The sequence below is a fragment of the Megalobrama amblycephala genome, linkage group LG7 (genome assembly GCF_018812025.1).
Source record: "Megalobrama amblycephala isolate DHTTF-2021 linkage group LG7, ASM1881202v1, whole genome shotgun sequence".
Classification (NCBI taxonomy): Eukaryota; Metazoa; Chordata; class Actinopteri; order Cypriniformes; family Xenocyprididae; genus Megalobrama; species Megalobrama amblycephala.
In genome coordinates this window covers 35,753,193-35,769,789 of record NC_063050.1, presented here as the reverse complement: position 1 = coordinate 35,769,789, position 16,597 = coordinate 35,753,193, and the positions used below count along the sequence as shown (strand labels likewise).

Genomic DNA, 16,597 nt, shown 5'->3' with positions numbered 1-16,597 from the left:
AGGGTCATCTCGTTGTCTTTTAGGCTCTTAAAAAAAATACGAATTTAGCCTGATTAAATAAACAAAGTTGTCATTCCTCTTAAAAGTTATGGTAGGATGAATGAGCAGAATGTACTATTTACTGTACTGTTACTATTGCTATTGTTCATTGTTGGATGTCACACATGCCCTGGTTGAGTGTGTGTGTGTGTGTGTACACGTTTGGGTTAAAGCCCTGATGAGATGATTAGTGCTGCTGATGAAAGTGTTGGGGGAGGGGCCGTGTAAAGAGTCAACCCTGTGTGACATGGATGGTGATGGGCTGTGAATGTATGGCAAAGGTCACACATCACATGTCTATAAGTACAAATATTCCATGTAGCCTTTCAATTAATATGAAAAAGCTGCAGACGTATTAGTTATAAAAGAATATATCTACTAGTGATGTACTGAACAGAATTTTTACTGAAACACAGAAGCCGAAAAGTTTGTTTATTAACACTTTGTTTACACTCAAATAAAAACTGAGTTGTACAAATACATAAGGCAGTTTTTAATCAACTTTTAATAATAGAATTATGTTTTTACCACAATTTGTTGCTGTAAATGTTTAAACAGTGGCTGTAATAGAAAAGATGTTATATATGTATGATGTCAAGTAACATACTTTAAATAATTAAGACATCACTAACAGGTTAAGTAAAAATATAAAGAATATGTAATACAGTTCATAAAGCCTATTTAGCCAAATGCTCTTCTCCAAAACCTTTTGGGTTAAAACCAAAAATTGCTGTTTCAGCATAAAATTTTTGTTTGTTTTTTGCTCAAACGTCAAGCAGTTTCCATTTGCTTGAGCTTCTGTTTACCACAACCAATGTGTGAGTTGATGAATGTTATTATGCGAATAAAAAATAAATTAAATCTGTTCATCATATAAAGCGATTGAGTCTATTCAGAAAATTTGGACTAAACCACTCAATTTATAGATTAGTTTAACAATCTCTTTATGAACTTTTTGAAGCCCCAAAGTGTGTGTAGATGTCTATGGAGGGACAGAAAGCTCTCAGATTTCATCAAAAAGATCTTCATTTGTATTCCGAAGATGAACGAAAGTCTTACTGGTTTGGAATGACATGAGGGTGGGTAATTAATTATTTGAGTGGTTTGAGGTTTTTTCAAGGTTTTGACATAAAAAGGCACAATGTCAGTCAATTGTCAGTTATATCATGCTAATTATGGTGATTTTGCTGTCAGAACTTGTTGCCTAGTTACAGAAACCTGTCATTAAACTCCTTCCCCCTGTACTGTGGTACTATGATATAGAAGGTACATCAAAAATACATTTTTTAGGGCTGTGCGATTAATCGAAATCGTATATAATTGTGATGTGAGCATGCACGATTTCTATACACGACAGCCCCCTCAGTATACAATCTGAATGCAGCGTTTCTAGCCTAAATCTAGCACGAGAGTACAAGAACAAGACCAGAAACAGACCAGAAACAGGGAAGGTGATTTCAGGGCAGGATAAGAAAAATCAATATCCATGGTTTTGGAATATTTTGGATACAGGAGAGATGATATATCATAGAGGCAGGTAATTTGCAAGAACCGTCATTGCAGCAAAACATTCACTCTGGACGTGTTTTTGCGGGTGAAAACACATGACGCAGGTCTAGAGATGCTTTTTTTTTTTTTTTTTTTAATTTGAACTTCTTTTACTTTGAGCACTGCGTAAAAATGCTGTGTCATATGCGAGATGCTGCAAAAGACAAATGGTTAAAGATGTTGCTGCAAAATGGTTAAAGATGTCCATCTAGCGCGTTTACATAGAAAAACAATGGCACATTCTGAACCAGGTGAACAAAAATTTATACAGGCAATTGCGAACTGCACAACATAAGAGTTCAAAGAGGCATAAAGAAATAACATGACGTCACGTAGGCTATCATTCATGCAAAGAGATGGTGCCCGCAAATATCATCAATAAGACAAGTATGTGTGTAAGGAAATAGTGTCTCAAAACTGATTAAAATCAAAATTGCAATATTGATAAAAAAATTGTGATAGCATATTTGTCTATATCGCACGACCCTATTTAATGTAGAAAGTACTGTTTTCACTTTGTTATATGATGTACTATAAGTGAATCAAAGACAGTTTGAGAAACATTGATTATTATGTCCTATAGTACAGTTGGTTTTCACTTTTTGTATGGTTTATATGTTTATATGAACAAAGACAGTCATATGTTTTATGTTCAGCCCAAATTCCTTGTTTCTATGTTAAATATTTCCCTGTATAAAATGCTTGAATCAAGTTGATACAACAGTTTCCTCACTTCTGACACCCCACCTCTTTTAGAGGCCCCAGGCCTGCCTCTTTGACCTCTCTGATGAGCCTCTACAAAGTCATTGATTGGTTCCTCTCCCTTGCTGTCTATCCTGCTGTATACTAACTAACTGCAGTGGTTATACTGCAAAAATAATACATTGGTTTTGAATATGTAGTTTAAATGTTGATACTTAAACACAAAAATCAAAGTTGAAAGTCTGTAAGTAGGCTATATACTGTATGTATTCTAATTGATTAGCCTTTAAAATCACCATAAAATCAAAATTGACATTTCTTATTTTTTTATGAAATGTTGTAGTGTTTATTATAAAAGATGTATCTGTGCACATCATTATATATCAGTCAAAAACATTAACATCCCCTCCCCCTGGCAATGACATCACTTCTATGATAATGTGTGCACCTGCACAAGGGCTGGGCAAAAAGTTTACATCACAATAAAGAGGGAAAATACAATCGATTCATGTCGACTTTAAGATCAGTTAAATAATCTTGATGGGTGATGGGTGTATTTAAACAGACGAGATCATATGCAAATGAAAAGTTCATGTTAATTGCATTCTGAAAGGCTGCTACTTAAATTGAAAGGTATAGATGAAATGTTATTAGTTATTATTTAGGTTAGTATTTAAGTAAGCTGAAAAATATTAGTATTTTGAGTTTGTAAAATATGCCACTTATTTGTGAAAAAAAGGTGCCAAAGTGATATAAAAAATGTACATTCAAAATCATTTTTTTTCAATTTTTAGTTTTATAACATGTTATCCTCCAGAGGTGGTGAAGGCAGCAGAATGGTAAATGCTATTATACTGGAAGATGAATAAGAGCCAAACATATGTTTGAAACAAAATAGATTTAGCTTAAATACAGTAAAGCATATTGTATTTAACAATCGAATACCTGATTTCAGATCTGTATAAGTATGGGTCTTACTCAAATCTCTAGCCTACACTCAGCTGAAAGAAGTGTAATAAGTTTAGTTTTCACTTCTAAAACAGAGATTTGTTTTTGCTGTTGTTGTTTGGACTGATGTGGTCAAGGTCTTGTTCATCACCATGGTCACTTGTCAGTACTATTGTGCGAATCCAATGTGGTCAATTGCCAAAGGCGGGTCATAAACAAAACAGCTGAGCTCACTATCTGGAAAGTCCTGTTGATGGGCTGGACTGTTTAGAAACAACATCATAGCAGAGCTGAACTGAATGTTTGGCAGTAATGCTTTGCTATAGCTGCATTCTGAAGAAAACTAGGTTGTAAGAGAGTGAGTAAACCCAACCATGAAAGTTCTGTTTAGAGCAATGCACGTTATAATGTGAAATATTGTACTGTCTTAATAATGATTTGTTATGATTAACTTTGCTTTTGCTTTGATTATGATGGTTATGATCGTGTTGATGCTAAATTTAAGATAGCAAAAAAGGTGTTGCTGTTAGGGGCCATTCACACAGAATACGTTTTTCCATTCCAATGCTCTACTTTTCCATTGTTTTTCTATGTAAACACGTGCTAAACGGACATGTGTGACGCGTTGCGCTCGCATCTTGTGTCTCGCGCATGACACAGAGTTCTAAAAAAGCAGCTCTCAAGTTAAAATCAGTTCAGCTTTTAAAAAACGCATCTCGAGACCTTGCATTTTTTCCCCGTTCCACTGCCCGTGTCTCGCGTTTTTCAAAGCAAAGCTCTTAGAGTATTTACGTGTATTTAATATTATTTTTTGAATGATTGGAAAATTAGAGCCACTTGTAGATTATAAAAAAACAGTATATGAATTTCTTTCCTTTTATGCTTTTTGGTTACACTTTATTTTACCGTGCCGTAGTTACATTGTAATTACTCAAATAAGTGCTGAGTACTATTAATTAACTACATGTACTTACTATAGAGTTACAGTTAGGGTTAGGGTTTGGTTTAGGGTTAGTTACTTGTAATTATGCATAATTTACTGTTATTACTATAGTAAGTACATGTAGTAATGTGTAACTACGGCACTGTAAAATAAAGTGTTACCTGCTTTTTTTTTTCTCACACTATACCTGATTGCTTATTTTTGTACAAACTTGGGTTATTACAATAGCGACATTTCAATAGTGGACACCAAAATTTCATGATAACAATTCGATACGACAAAAACTGATAAGTTGTTTAATGAATTAAATGAATAGATGACCCAAAATGGAAAATTCTGTCATCGTTTACTCACCCTGATGTCGTACCAAACCCATAAGGCTTTCATTCAACCTCAAAGATAGGCAGAGATTTCTGTACATTGGATCAAAGCAGAGTCCTGTCCATGCAACCAAAACTTTGATGCATCAGAAAGTTTATAAAGACATCGTAAAAGTAATCCATATGAATCGAGTGGTTTAATCATGATAATTTTTATATGATGAACAGATTCAGTTACCCCTATAAATTGACAGATTCACTTCCTTTACACCTTAACCCACCCTTAAACCTACCCATACCACCAAACCAATCCCTAACCTTACCTGAATCTCTGTAAGTGTTATGTTCTGTTTTCTGTGTTTTTTTTTTTTTTTTTTACATGTTTCCTTTGTTCTAGTTTTCCCATCTGTTTTGATTACCGTGTTAGTTGTTACTGATTCAGCTGTTCTATGTTTCGTTGATTATATTCTTTGTCTTTGGTATTTATACCAGTTGCACTTTGACTGTTCTTGTCATTACTCATTAGTTATGTCTTAGAAGGGAGTTTGCAACGCCCTTCGTGACAATCGCACTTCAAAAGCAGCAAAAGTGTTTTGCAATACAACATGAACACAATAATTAGGCCTACCAATTAATTTTGCATTTTCAGGTATCCAACCATAGTATTAAGCATTCATAGTATTAAGCGGATTCTTGTTGTCTGCATTTAAAGTATTAGACCTTAGATACAGTAGATGCATGTTTTGACAAATCATTTTATATTGTGTGGGGCAAAGCAGGTTTTTCCATACAATAAAAAGTGAATGGCCACATCTACTGGTCCACATCCACTTTTATTGTGTTTTTTTTAAAAGTTCACCTCCCTTTAATCTGGTTTTGATCACATCTCTAAATTGTTATTAATTAACAAATTCATATTCATAAAGATTTCATTCTTGGAACTGTCCATATTTTTGTTTATTCTAGTTTTGTGTGAGTGTTTTCAGCCCCACAGCGTCCCTCTGATTCTGACTGCCTTACTGTGAGTCAGCACTAATGATGCATGCTGACAAAAGCAGCTGTATCTCATTGGCTTGCGCTTTCTCATGTTCTCTCTCTCTCTCTCTCTCTCACACTCACTCAATCACTCACTCTTTTGCTTCTGCATCATTGTTCAGTCTAATCTCCTAATGCCCTATTGGCTGAGAAACAGACTAACATTGGCGGCATCTGCACCTTCATCTCCTCTTCAGTCTCAGAATTACATCACAATCCCACAATGCTTTGCAAAGAGTACTGCAGTGAGTTAGCATTTAGAGAGAGTGAGTTGATGAGAGGAAAAAGAGAGGGAGGGAAAGTGAATGTTTACATGGTGAATTTATGAATGACGTAGAGAGTGAACGAAAGAAAGGTGTGGCCTGATTAAAGATCCAGAGAGAGCGAGAGACCAGTAATCCTTCTTCTCATGTGCTAGCCTGAAATGAGCTGTCATCTCTTTTTTGGCTTAGCTGTGCTCAGATTTCCTCTCTGCTCAGTGCAGACGTGAAACGCAGCATTGCCGGATATCAACATGTGGGATGGTGCCTTGAGAACAGCTGGTTGATGGTAGGTTTCAGTGGAGCTGTTTCTGATATACACTGTTGATGCTCCATTGATTCTCTTGCTGCTGGTAACATTTTGTCACTGTGGATGATAATACTCAATGACATGATGTTTTGACATTGTAATGTTGGCCTGAATGTAGGCTCCTTCTTTTATTCCGATAAAGCAATGCTTTATTATTGCTAATTTGTTTGTGGAAAACTGTTTGCACATCTTGATAGATGGTATATATTTAGGAGAATCTGTTCTTGATACATCTGTATGGTTGGCATAAAGACTACAGTAAATGCATTATGTTGTGACTTCTAGTGCTGTTAGTCTGGTGTGTAGTGTTTGCCTTAAGAATGATCTGTTCATTTATAGGGATAAATTCCTGTTGTTATTCGGTCTAGTATTAAAATCAGATGTCATCTTTATCGTGCACTCTTTGATGTGACAGAAAGTCTGCACAAGGCTTGCTTATATAAATATTATGTAACAGACCCAAGCAGGGATGGTATGCGGAAAATGACAGGGGCTTTAGGAGTCTAGGAAATGTGTATGTTTTAGAGTTGCCTGACTATCGTTATATATAGTCAAACCAAAAATTATTCAGACACTAGATTTTTTATATTTTTTACTAGTGGGTGCAGGACACTATAGTTCATTTATGTAAGTGAGGATAGCAAAATAAAGTAAACTGTGATATATTATACCCAAAAATTCTTCATACATTGGACTAGCAGTAAAACTGATAAAAATTTGGGACCAAAAATTATTCAGACACTTTGACCTGACCATGTTTTGCTTAAGTGTTATCTGACATAGTTATTCTGACACAGTTTAACTCTGAGATCTTGTCATATTTTATTACCGTTTTTTTTAAAACTATAGTGAATAAACTGTATTAATGAATGAAATTTTCAATGTGTCTGAATAAATTTTGGTTTGACTGTATATCTACACTGGTAAATGACTGGTAAACATAGACACTAATTGTTGAAATACAAATGTAAGAAGTTGTGAGTGTTACCTAAACTACATATGTAGACCAAGGCAACATATATGGCATGGGGCTGCTTTCAGTTAATGTTCAGTCTTGGCTACAGTGGTTATTTGAGGGTGTTGGGATACATGCGTAGAGTTAGGGGTCTACACCATGTCAACTTAATAACTTTGCCTTAGTATGTCAACTTAATACAAAATAATTATGTGTGAAAAAGAAACAGGCTGACGTTGCACAATATATATTTATTTACGTATGTACATATTTTTTTTTATTTATTTATGCCAAAAAGAATATGCAACTGTTTTCAATCCATAACCCCAAACTTTACAATGTTAAAAAATGTAAAATATTCAAGTTACATATTTAAATACTCGTTACTTGCATGCTCATTTTTACATACTCATACTCAGATTTTTTTTCAACAATTGAGAAATGATACACCTATACATTAATTTACTATTTTTTTGTGTTTATCATAGGGACAGATTTATAGTAAAGTTTTTGTGTGTGTGTGTGTGTGTGTGTGTTTTACACTTTTTCTTAAATATAATTCACAGTACTGGTTCAAAAGAATTATTTATTTATTTATTTGCTAAGATGCCACATTTCTTCTAAACCTCATATGCTAAGTGCCCTCTCAAACCCACAGCCTTGTATTTCTTGCCGTTCAGTGGGCCTGTCGCAATAATCAATATATCGACTTATCGTGCAATATATGTACTTGACCTCAATAATTTTTGGTGACATAATATATCGCCCATTATGCTTACATGATAATGAATGTCACCAACATTTTGACGATCATGCTGTTATCTGCAGTTCCTACACAGAGCAGTCATCGACAGGTGTTTTCCTGACAACTACAGACAGTTTGGAAGAACAAGCCCGAATGCTCTCGATTTCAAAGCCGCAATCCACTGTTCTGGTGCAAATATAAATGTCTTTATTCATACAGACATCTGACTGCTAAGTAGGGGTTGTGTTTTCAGCAATAGTGCACCCTTACTTTACTGAGAAAAGGGAAAAATTTGTAAATGGAAAATCTCCATTGGGGCTTTTTTTTTTTTTTTTTTTACTTGTTACTTTGCACTTTCTTTAGAAAATATTTACCATTTATTCAAGTTTATTTAGGATATTACATTTTTTGATCCTTCATTTCCATGATCTTAAGAATTAAATGGTTGGTGTCATTTGAAAGTGTGTAGGCCTACTTGCATTATTATGCTGTTATATTATGATTATATATTCAGTGGCATATAATGGTCTTAAATTGACAATAATATTGTTTATCGCAATTATTTCTGGAAAAAAAAGTAGTTATCGTGACAGGCCTTGTTAGCTCAGATCTTCGGGTTTAGGAATCATTCACATGTATTCTTGTGTTCCATCTGTGCTATATGTATGCGAAAGATGAACATTTCCCCAGATGCACCATAGCTACAATCACACTGTCAGTTTTTGGGATTGACATCCACATTTACTTACAGAGTCTCGAAATTTCCCATTCAAACAGCACCTTACTGTAGCATCTCGAATACTGTCTGTATGAACGTGCAATGGGAGTCAAGCCCATATTCTCTTACCAGTAACCATAACGAAAGTGACCAAAGTAATATCAAAGATGGCGACGGCCATAAAACTGAAAAGTCTCTTCACTTTTGATACAAGAGTCCAATCAAGCCGCGAGTTCATCCGTCAATTCTTCATTAACCAACAGCAGCTTTTACATCGGGGTGGAGAGGGGAGCATTTGAGTTGCACGTAGAATACAAAACTGACGGGAGAAGTTCCGGTAGAGAGCTTTGACTGTACAGCTCAGAGCGGCTCTCTCACACTGTGACGTGACAGACAAGATGTCAAGTCTGGTGCCGTAACACAGCGCAGGTGTTCTGAGAATGTGGTTGTGAGTGCTGAAAATTTACGGGTGTGAGTTCAGTTATGGAATGCAGATGTCACTCCTGCAAATATCCATACTGTGCACTGTAAACACATAACCGTATTAAGGATTCAAATATTGGACTGACAACCGTATTCTGCTGTTGTATGAACGTGGCCCATTGTTTTTTCAGCATCTTCCACCATGAGCTCTGTGATTTGAGACCATATGATGTTTTATTAACAAAGTTCGGGAGGAACACATTCAAATGATCTAACTAATCATCACATCACTCTAATCAACAATCAACATGTCTACCCAATTAGCATGAGTGGAGACCTATATATACGCAGTCGACTCTCCTATGTTTCTTGACAGTTTTCAGCATCCCTCCACCACCCCGTCTCCTCACACTCGCCTGGTTACTTTCCTAACCAGAAATACAGGGGGAGTACTCTGGGTTCGGGCCAAACACAGAGCTCGGAGCCCTCTCCTCGGACAGCACACCAAATACGCATACTGTTTACTCTATCGGAATATTTGTAATTGTGAACTCGTGAAATCAAGTTAAAAATAGTTCACCAATTTTCATCAAATCAATGTCGGAAATATACATTTACAACATATACATATATCTGTATGTTTCTATCTGTATCTGTATGTTTTATTTGCAGCAGTGTATGGGAGTTAATTCACTTCCGTTGTGTTCCGTTTAGCTGATTTTAATTTAAGAAATTGTCCTATGTGGACGCCCCCTTATGCTCTGGTTCAGATATTCACGGCCTCCTTCCGTCTCTCAGTGTTGCTATGGTGATATGGTCTCAGTGAAGCTCTTTTCCAGTAGAACGAGGGGGTGGATGCCCTTGAGGGATCGGCTCCAGAACTGTGGCTGTGTCCTGCTTCTCTCAGTCTCACTGATCTACAGTATTTGTGACATGCCCTACATTGCAAGCTAATCTGCACTTCCTGAGAATCATATCTAATGTTTCTATTTTAGATGACAGTTTGTGGATGTTCTCTCATAAGTTGCTTGTTACATCTCTAATGCCAGTGTCCCACTAGCCATTTTTTTTATTTTTTACTGATTTTCAGTTGTATAATATGTACAGTATAGCATCTTGTTATACACACAGTCAGGAACATCTCAAAGGTCTGACAGATGCTCCCACAATTTACTCTTATCATTAGTTCTTCTGATGTTGTCAGTGCTATCTTACTTCCTTCGTATTTCCTCATCGCAACTGGGCGAGTCAGGTTTATGAAAACTAGGCATTGATGATGTGTAAATTTGGGTTCATGTGTGTTCATGCGTTCAAATGCATTCATCTGTCTCATGTCAGACATTTGCAGAAGTACAGAATAAACTGTTTTCAGCTTAGTTTCAACTGTGGAGAAAGTTTTTTTTAATGTTATTCATAGTACAGATGTGTTATTTTAGTATTATTTATGTACTGTTATAGTAATTTATTTTTATATGGTCAGTTTTCATTTTTCATGTGCTCTTGTTATTTTTATTCATTTCTTTATATTTAGATATAGTTTTAATTTTGAAATTGGAACTGGGCAGAAATGGTTTACATATAACATGAAGCTCACACTATGCTTAAAAAGGCAGTGTTATTGATTTCAAGAAGAGCTTAGATCATCAGGATCAAAGAAGTGTGTTGGAGGCAGAGCAAAAAAAAAAAAAAAAAACACACACTTTGCCTTAAAGAAAAGAAAGAGGATACTCTGCACAGGAAATGATAGCAATTACAGAACAAATGGGTTTGAGTGGAACCATGCTGGTATTGTGGTAATCTGAAGCATTTTAATCTTAGAGCATAAAGTATCCATTTTCCTCATCTTTGAGGGCAGACTGGATAAGACATGCTGTCTGTCTGTCTTTAAAGAATACATTTCAGAACTTAATTTTAAAACTTCTTCTTTGTTTTTTTTGTTTTTTTTGTTTTTTTAAATGGTATGTGACCCTGGACCACAAAACCAGTCATAAGTCACACGGGTATATTTGTAGCAAACAATACATTGTATGGGTCAAAATTATTGATTTTTCTTTTATGCCAAAAAATCATTAGGATATTAAGTAAAGATCATGTTCCATTAAGATATTTTGTAAATTTCTTACCGTAAATATATCAAAAACGTATTTTTGTGAGTGGATATGCATTGCTGAGGACTTCATTTGGACAACTTATGAACATCAACCATGCATCAATGAAAAGCTTATTTATCAGCAGATGTACAAATCTTAATTTAAAAAATTTGACCCTTATGACTAGTTTTGTGGTCCAGGGTCACATTTGTGTTCATGTGACTGAATTATATCATTTATCAAGCATGTTTTTTCATACTCTATCCACAATGAGAGGATGTTGCTTTGCTAAACTGTAGACTTGAATTTTCTCAATATGTAAGAGATTTGTTTCACTCTAAAATTATTACCTTATACAGCATCCAGTGCAGACAAACCCATCAATTTTCTCTTTATGAGCTTCCATATCCCACACCAGAGCATAATTTTCAGTCTGTTATGTAGATATTGTCCAGAAGCCTGTGTTTAGAGTTTGACTTTCACTGAGCATCATGTGGTCAGTGGATCGACTCACAAATGCATGATTGCTCTGCTCAGCAGTGAGGACATCTGGCCCGTACTTCTGCTTGGCTTTCTGCAATGTGTGCATTAAAACAGACAGCTTTTAAAGGCCTAATGAAATATTTACTGCTATGGCTTTTTCTGTTCTGAAAACATCTTAAGGATACTGTAGAATCAATGCATCTCTTAAAAATAAAAATAGCTATTTGCAAAACTGTCCAACCTACACTGCAACGAGATAAACAAGCCTTGTTAAAAGTGGCCTTAAAATGTAGTTATTTTGGCTCGACTTTTACTGTGTAAAAAACATTAAAAACATTAAACATTTATAAAAAATTAATCAGCCATAACCCGAGCTTCGATATTTAATTGTGCATGTGCATTTTCTCTATTTTTCCACCTAGATTACCTTTGCTGTCATGTAAAGTTCACTTAAAGTTAATATTTAAAAGCACTAATCATTTAATAGCACTGTTAAAGGTGCTAAAGAGGATGTTTTGCTTTATACATTTTTGCAATATTACTTGAAACTGTCTTTACTAACTGATAAAAGACTATTTATTAGGTGCACTGAAAGGAATAATGTAACGAGGTCAGTAGATGTGGGAAGAAGGAGGTGGGAACCGGCGAACGTTCAACAAAAGTTTAATTCAAAATAAGCAAAGAACAAAACGAAAGTAATGCCGGCAGACCCTCGCGGACGTCTGCCGGCCACACAAACATAATAAAACATAACGTAAAGTCCAGGCCTGGTCCTCTCTCGTCCTTCACTGATGTCGCTCCTCCTTTTATGCCTCCGGAGCTCCTCCGTGAGAGACTCAAGGCCGGCACGCCTCGCAGGTGACGCTCATTATCACTCGCGTCACCGGCCTCGCGCCGTTCCCTCACGGCTCTCGCCCGCCCTGGTCGTCACAAATAATATTAATATACATCATCTGTGCACGAGTTAGGGCCTTAAAAACATCAGCCAATCGTTTACGCGATGATCGGCCCTCTGATTGGCCCTCTGGCTTGTCAATCACTGCCGTGACGTTCCTTGTGAGAGACGTGCGCGGATTGGCCCTCTGGCTTGTCAATCACTGCCATGACGTTCCTTGTGAGATACGAGCGCGGATTGGCCCTCTGGCTTGTCAATCACTGCCATGACGTTCCTTGTGAGAGACGAGCGCGGCTGCGCGCTCCAGTAACTTTCCACACTCCACAGGCGCCGCATGCAATGTTTTTGTCAGGAGACAGGAGTAACAACCTCAGATTATGAGTTACATGCGGAGAGTCCGACATAATGAATCCACTAACACGACACAGCAAATGCCGGTGGTAAACACTCATGTTCCAATACTCGAGCACGAGTTTTGGGAGGCGTTCCCTCGAAATTCTTACGCATGCGCTCATTTAAAAAACTCAGTAACAGTCTTTGGTTTCTCAGTCGACGAAAAGATCCTCTTTAGCACCTTTAAATGTAATTTTTAGCTAATCTCAAAATGAATAGGCCTTAATTTTTCATACTGTATTTCAAAGTTGCAATGACAAAAAAATTGAGAAACTGTTATTAAATGTTCAAGTTGAAAATGGACACCCTGTGTTGTGGTGAGGGGGAACTGGAAAGGGAGCAGAAGAGTTCCCCGCTGCTTCAAGTGTGGTTCTCTGAATAAGTCAGGGTGTGTATGGTGTGGGCTGTGGCCAAAACAGTTTTTTAAAAAACACCCCTTTGCATCGATACGCCTCGTTCTTCTCTTGAGAACGCTACAATATATTGAAAAAACACAACCGGTTATATGAAGTCCATATGCAGTGCTGCAATATCACATATCCGGAGTTAACCAGTAAACCTTTCATTTAATATTGTGCTGTATCTGTGACATTGCACTCAGATAAGGTCACTGTCCACTGTCAGTCATGGCTGATGTTTTACCTTTTAGATTATCATATGCAATGACATTATCCAATCATAAAAAGCCTTAATGGAGCCGCCCCTTGAAAATGGCTTGAAACTTGTTTTTTCACATATATATTTATTTTTTTGTACAAAAACTTTAACTTTTAACATTGTAAGTAAACCTCAAGGAACATATTCAAATAATAAAAAAATCCATGTCATGCCCCTTTTAATTATTTCTCTGCCTTGTAGAGTAAAAGTTCAAGATTTATTGGGAACTGGGATTCCAGAGTTGTGACGTGAGATTGTTGTGACGCAGCGTAACTTTTATTATGTTACAGGCGCTGGTCATGAGTATGAGGTAACACAGCTCTGTTTATCATATTAGATACATTTGAGTGTGTTCAAAATGTTATAACGTTACTCTGTGCGTTCGCTCGGCGGCTGCTGTGAGACACTTGTTGCACACTGCAGTAAGACAGATCGATTTTAGAATATCATATTAAATACTGGATGGCTTGTGTTGACAAATGGCATGCAATTAATTTTAAAACGTATTGTATGATGGAGAAAATGCTGTATTACTGTTGCTAAAAATAAAGCTGCATCTGATTATGCTATGTTAGCTACTTCACAAAATAGCGTTTTTCTCTGAGGCATGGTAAAGCATGGTACTCAAAAAATCAAGAAAATTCGATTTAAACAATAAGACTAAACGTTTTGAGCTATATAACAATAATTAGTTTTCTGTCTATAAATATATCAAAACAGTTGTTCCCTTGTCTATTAAAACATGTAATATATTAAAGCGTCTTTGGCGTTTCCATGGTTTCTACAAAATAAAACCGGAAACCCAGGGTAACGTGGGTATGACGCAATTGACAGGCGACTCCTCACACGTCCCGGAGCCTTGGTTAAAATTGCAATTTTCTCAAGATTTACAAATAGATGGAAACATTTGGGATATTGTAAGTACTCAAGTGAACAAAATATATAACACTGGCTTAGTGGTTTTTGGATATTTTACTGCAAAATTCTTACATATTGCAACTTTAATTAATACAGTATGTTTTCACAGAAAAGAAATAGCTACATCTTGTGGGCCTTCCCAGGAAAAGCATGCCATCTGTTATTTTTTCATTTATTTATTTGAACTCCTGTACCCTCTCCACAGGGCGCGGGCTGAAGAAGTGTGGGAGGTCTTTGATAGAGTGTTAGGATGGCCACTGAAGCTTCTACCCTCCCAAGTCCTGTGGTGCGTCAGATCGACAAACAGTTCCTGATTTGCAGTATCTGTCTGGATCGCTACAACAATCCCAAGGTCCTTCCCTGCCTTCACACCTTCTGTGAAAGGTACTTCATTTCTGATATTAACTTATATTGCTCAGTTTGGTTATTTTACAGCTTTATGTTTTTTATTAGCAAAGATGAGTGTAAACAACATTTTTTTTTAACTTCCCATTCTTAATTCTGTAAAGGTAATTTTACTCATTAAAAGGCTTTGTAATACATAGAATTGAAATTTTTGAGTAAAATATCCCTCTATCATCATTTGCTCATCTTCATGTTGTTCCAAACCTGTCTGCATTTCATATATGTGCCTTTTGAACATCACAAAAAATGCTGACCTCATTGACTTTCAATGTATAGACAAAACAGCTGAAACATTCATCAAAATATCTTCTAACTCATTCCCGCTAAACATGTGCTCTTTGAATTCTTGCACCCGGAAACAATACAAGTCGACACCATTATAACTAAAAGGTTGCTAAGAAGTATTTACTACTAAAGCAAGGCGGTATTTGACTCGGGTCAAGTCTATCCAATACGAGTGGGAGTGGCCTTGGACGGCAACATGCCCAGTGCATTATGGGTGTTAAAGCTTTCCTACCTATGTGGCATAAGGGAAGACAACAGTCTTATTTCTCTGTATTTTCTAGTCTGGTAATTTTTTCACCTTTCTACTCTATGGACAGCCAAGTTTTATTGAAAGCCCATTTTGACAGCAGCGAAGAACTCCTTTAAAGCAGAAAGGCTTATGGTTAGTAAATATTCTGAAATCTTTTCAATTCAGTAATATTACCATGAAAAGCCAACGTTATGCAAAATGAACATGAATAAGAGAGCTGAAAGCTGAATAGGAAAACTGACAAATTTTAAAATTCATAAACAAATGCACAAATGTGAAACACTGGTCCAAGTAATAGATTAGTATTGGCTATATTTCTAAATCACAGATGCCAGAAAGTTTGACTGGACACAGTTCCGTCTAGGATCAGAGAGGAGCATCACAAATGAGAGAGAGAAATTTTAAGATGTCCCTTTTTCTATACCAGCTTTTCACATTTAACAAAAATTATGAAAAATGAAAGAAGCAACTATGTTAGCAATGACACCAATGCAATCCAATGAAGTCCTCTATCGAGACTCGTACTGTTTTCAGAAAATCACATGATCATTGACTAACGAAGCCTTAGTATCTGTTTAACCAATTTCTGTGAAGGAACTTTAATCCAAGTAAGTTTGCTCTGTCTGAACTGTGAGGAGTGTAGTGTACTTTTTAAATTTCCTAAGCAATGTGCTGTTTAATTTATTAATTTTTTTTGTCAATTTTTTTTTTTTTATTTTTTTTTTTTACTTGGTTTATTTATTTATTCGTTTATTTTACTTGACTTATTTTGGTGATCATTTTTACAAAAGCTTATATACTTATGTAAGAAATTGTATCTTTAAAAAGAAGTTCCTCCATTTAAAAAACAATTTCAGTTGATGCTTTATATAATATGCTTTATATTTCCCAGCTTTATGACTGCTGTAAATGTATAAACCAGCAGATGGTGCTGTTGTTGATACTCCAAGGCTTTAATTTTCCCGGTAGCATCAGTAGCTTATACTGCATATCTGGGACAGGAGGAAGTACTGCAGTATATAATCTTGAAGCTGCATCTCCTCATATCACTGTGCTATGTGGCATTTTCACCTAGCAGTACACTTCCTCTGGTTGACCAATCAAGACAGGGGAGTGACTGGTAGCCATTATTGCTGACACTTGATGCCTGTATACACATCATGCCAGTATACACATCATCAGAGATGTCATTGTGAGGAGGCATGTGATAATGTGATAAATCATTAATAGTACTGCAATAATACATAAATAAGGGTCCATTTTGATTTTAATATG

General features: G+C 36.1%; 1 protein-coding gene across 2 annotated transcripts in view; it reads left to right on the top strand.

Moving 5' to 3' along the window:
* The window catches only part of trim2a (tripartite motif containing 2a), a 30,128-nt gene that overhangs the window by 2,318 nt on the left and 11,213 nt on the right, over nucleotides 1–16,597 (top strand). Inside the window, exons 1-2 of one of the 2 annotated variants that reach the window (XM_048197223.1) lie at nucleotides 5,774–6,084; nucleotides 14,588–14,766. In XM_048197223.1, coding sequence (XP_048053180.1) covers nucleotides 14,633–14,766 — 134 coding nt within the window. In that variant the 5' untranslated portion in view covers nucleotides 5,774–6,084; nucleotides 14,588–14,632. Of the gene's footprint in view, nucleotides 1–5,773; nucleotides 6,085–14,587; nucleotides 14,767–16,597 lie in introns of those variants that run through there. The other variant, XM_048197222.1, reaches the window with a different exon arrangement.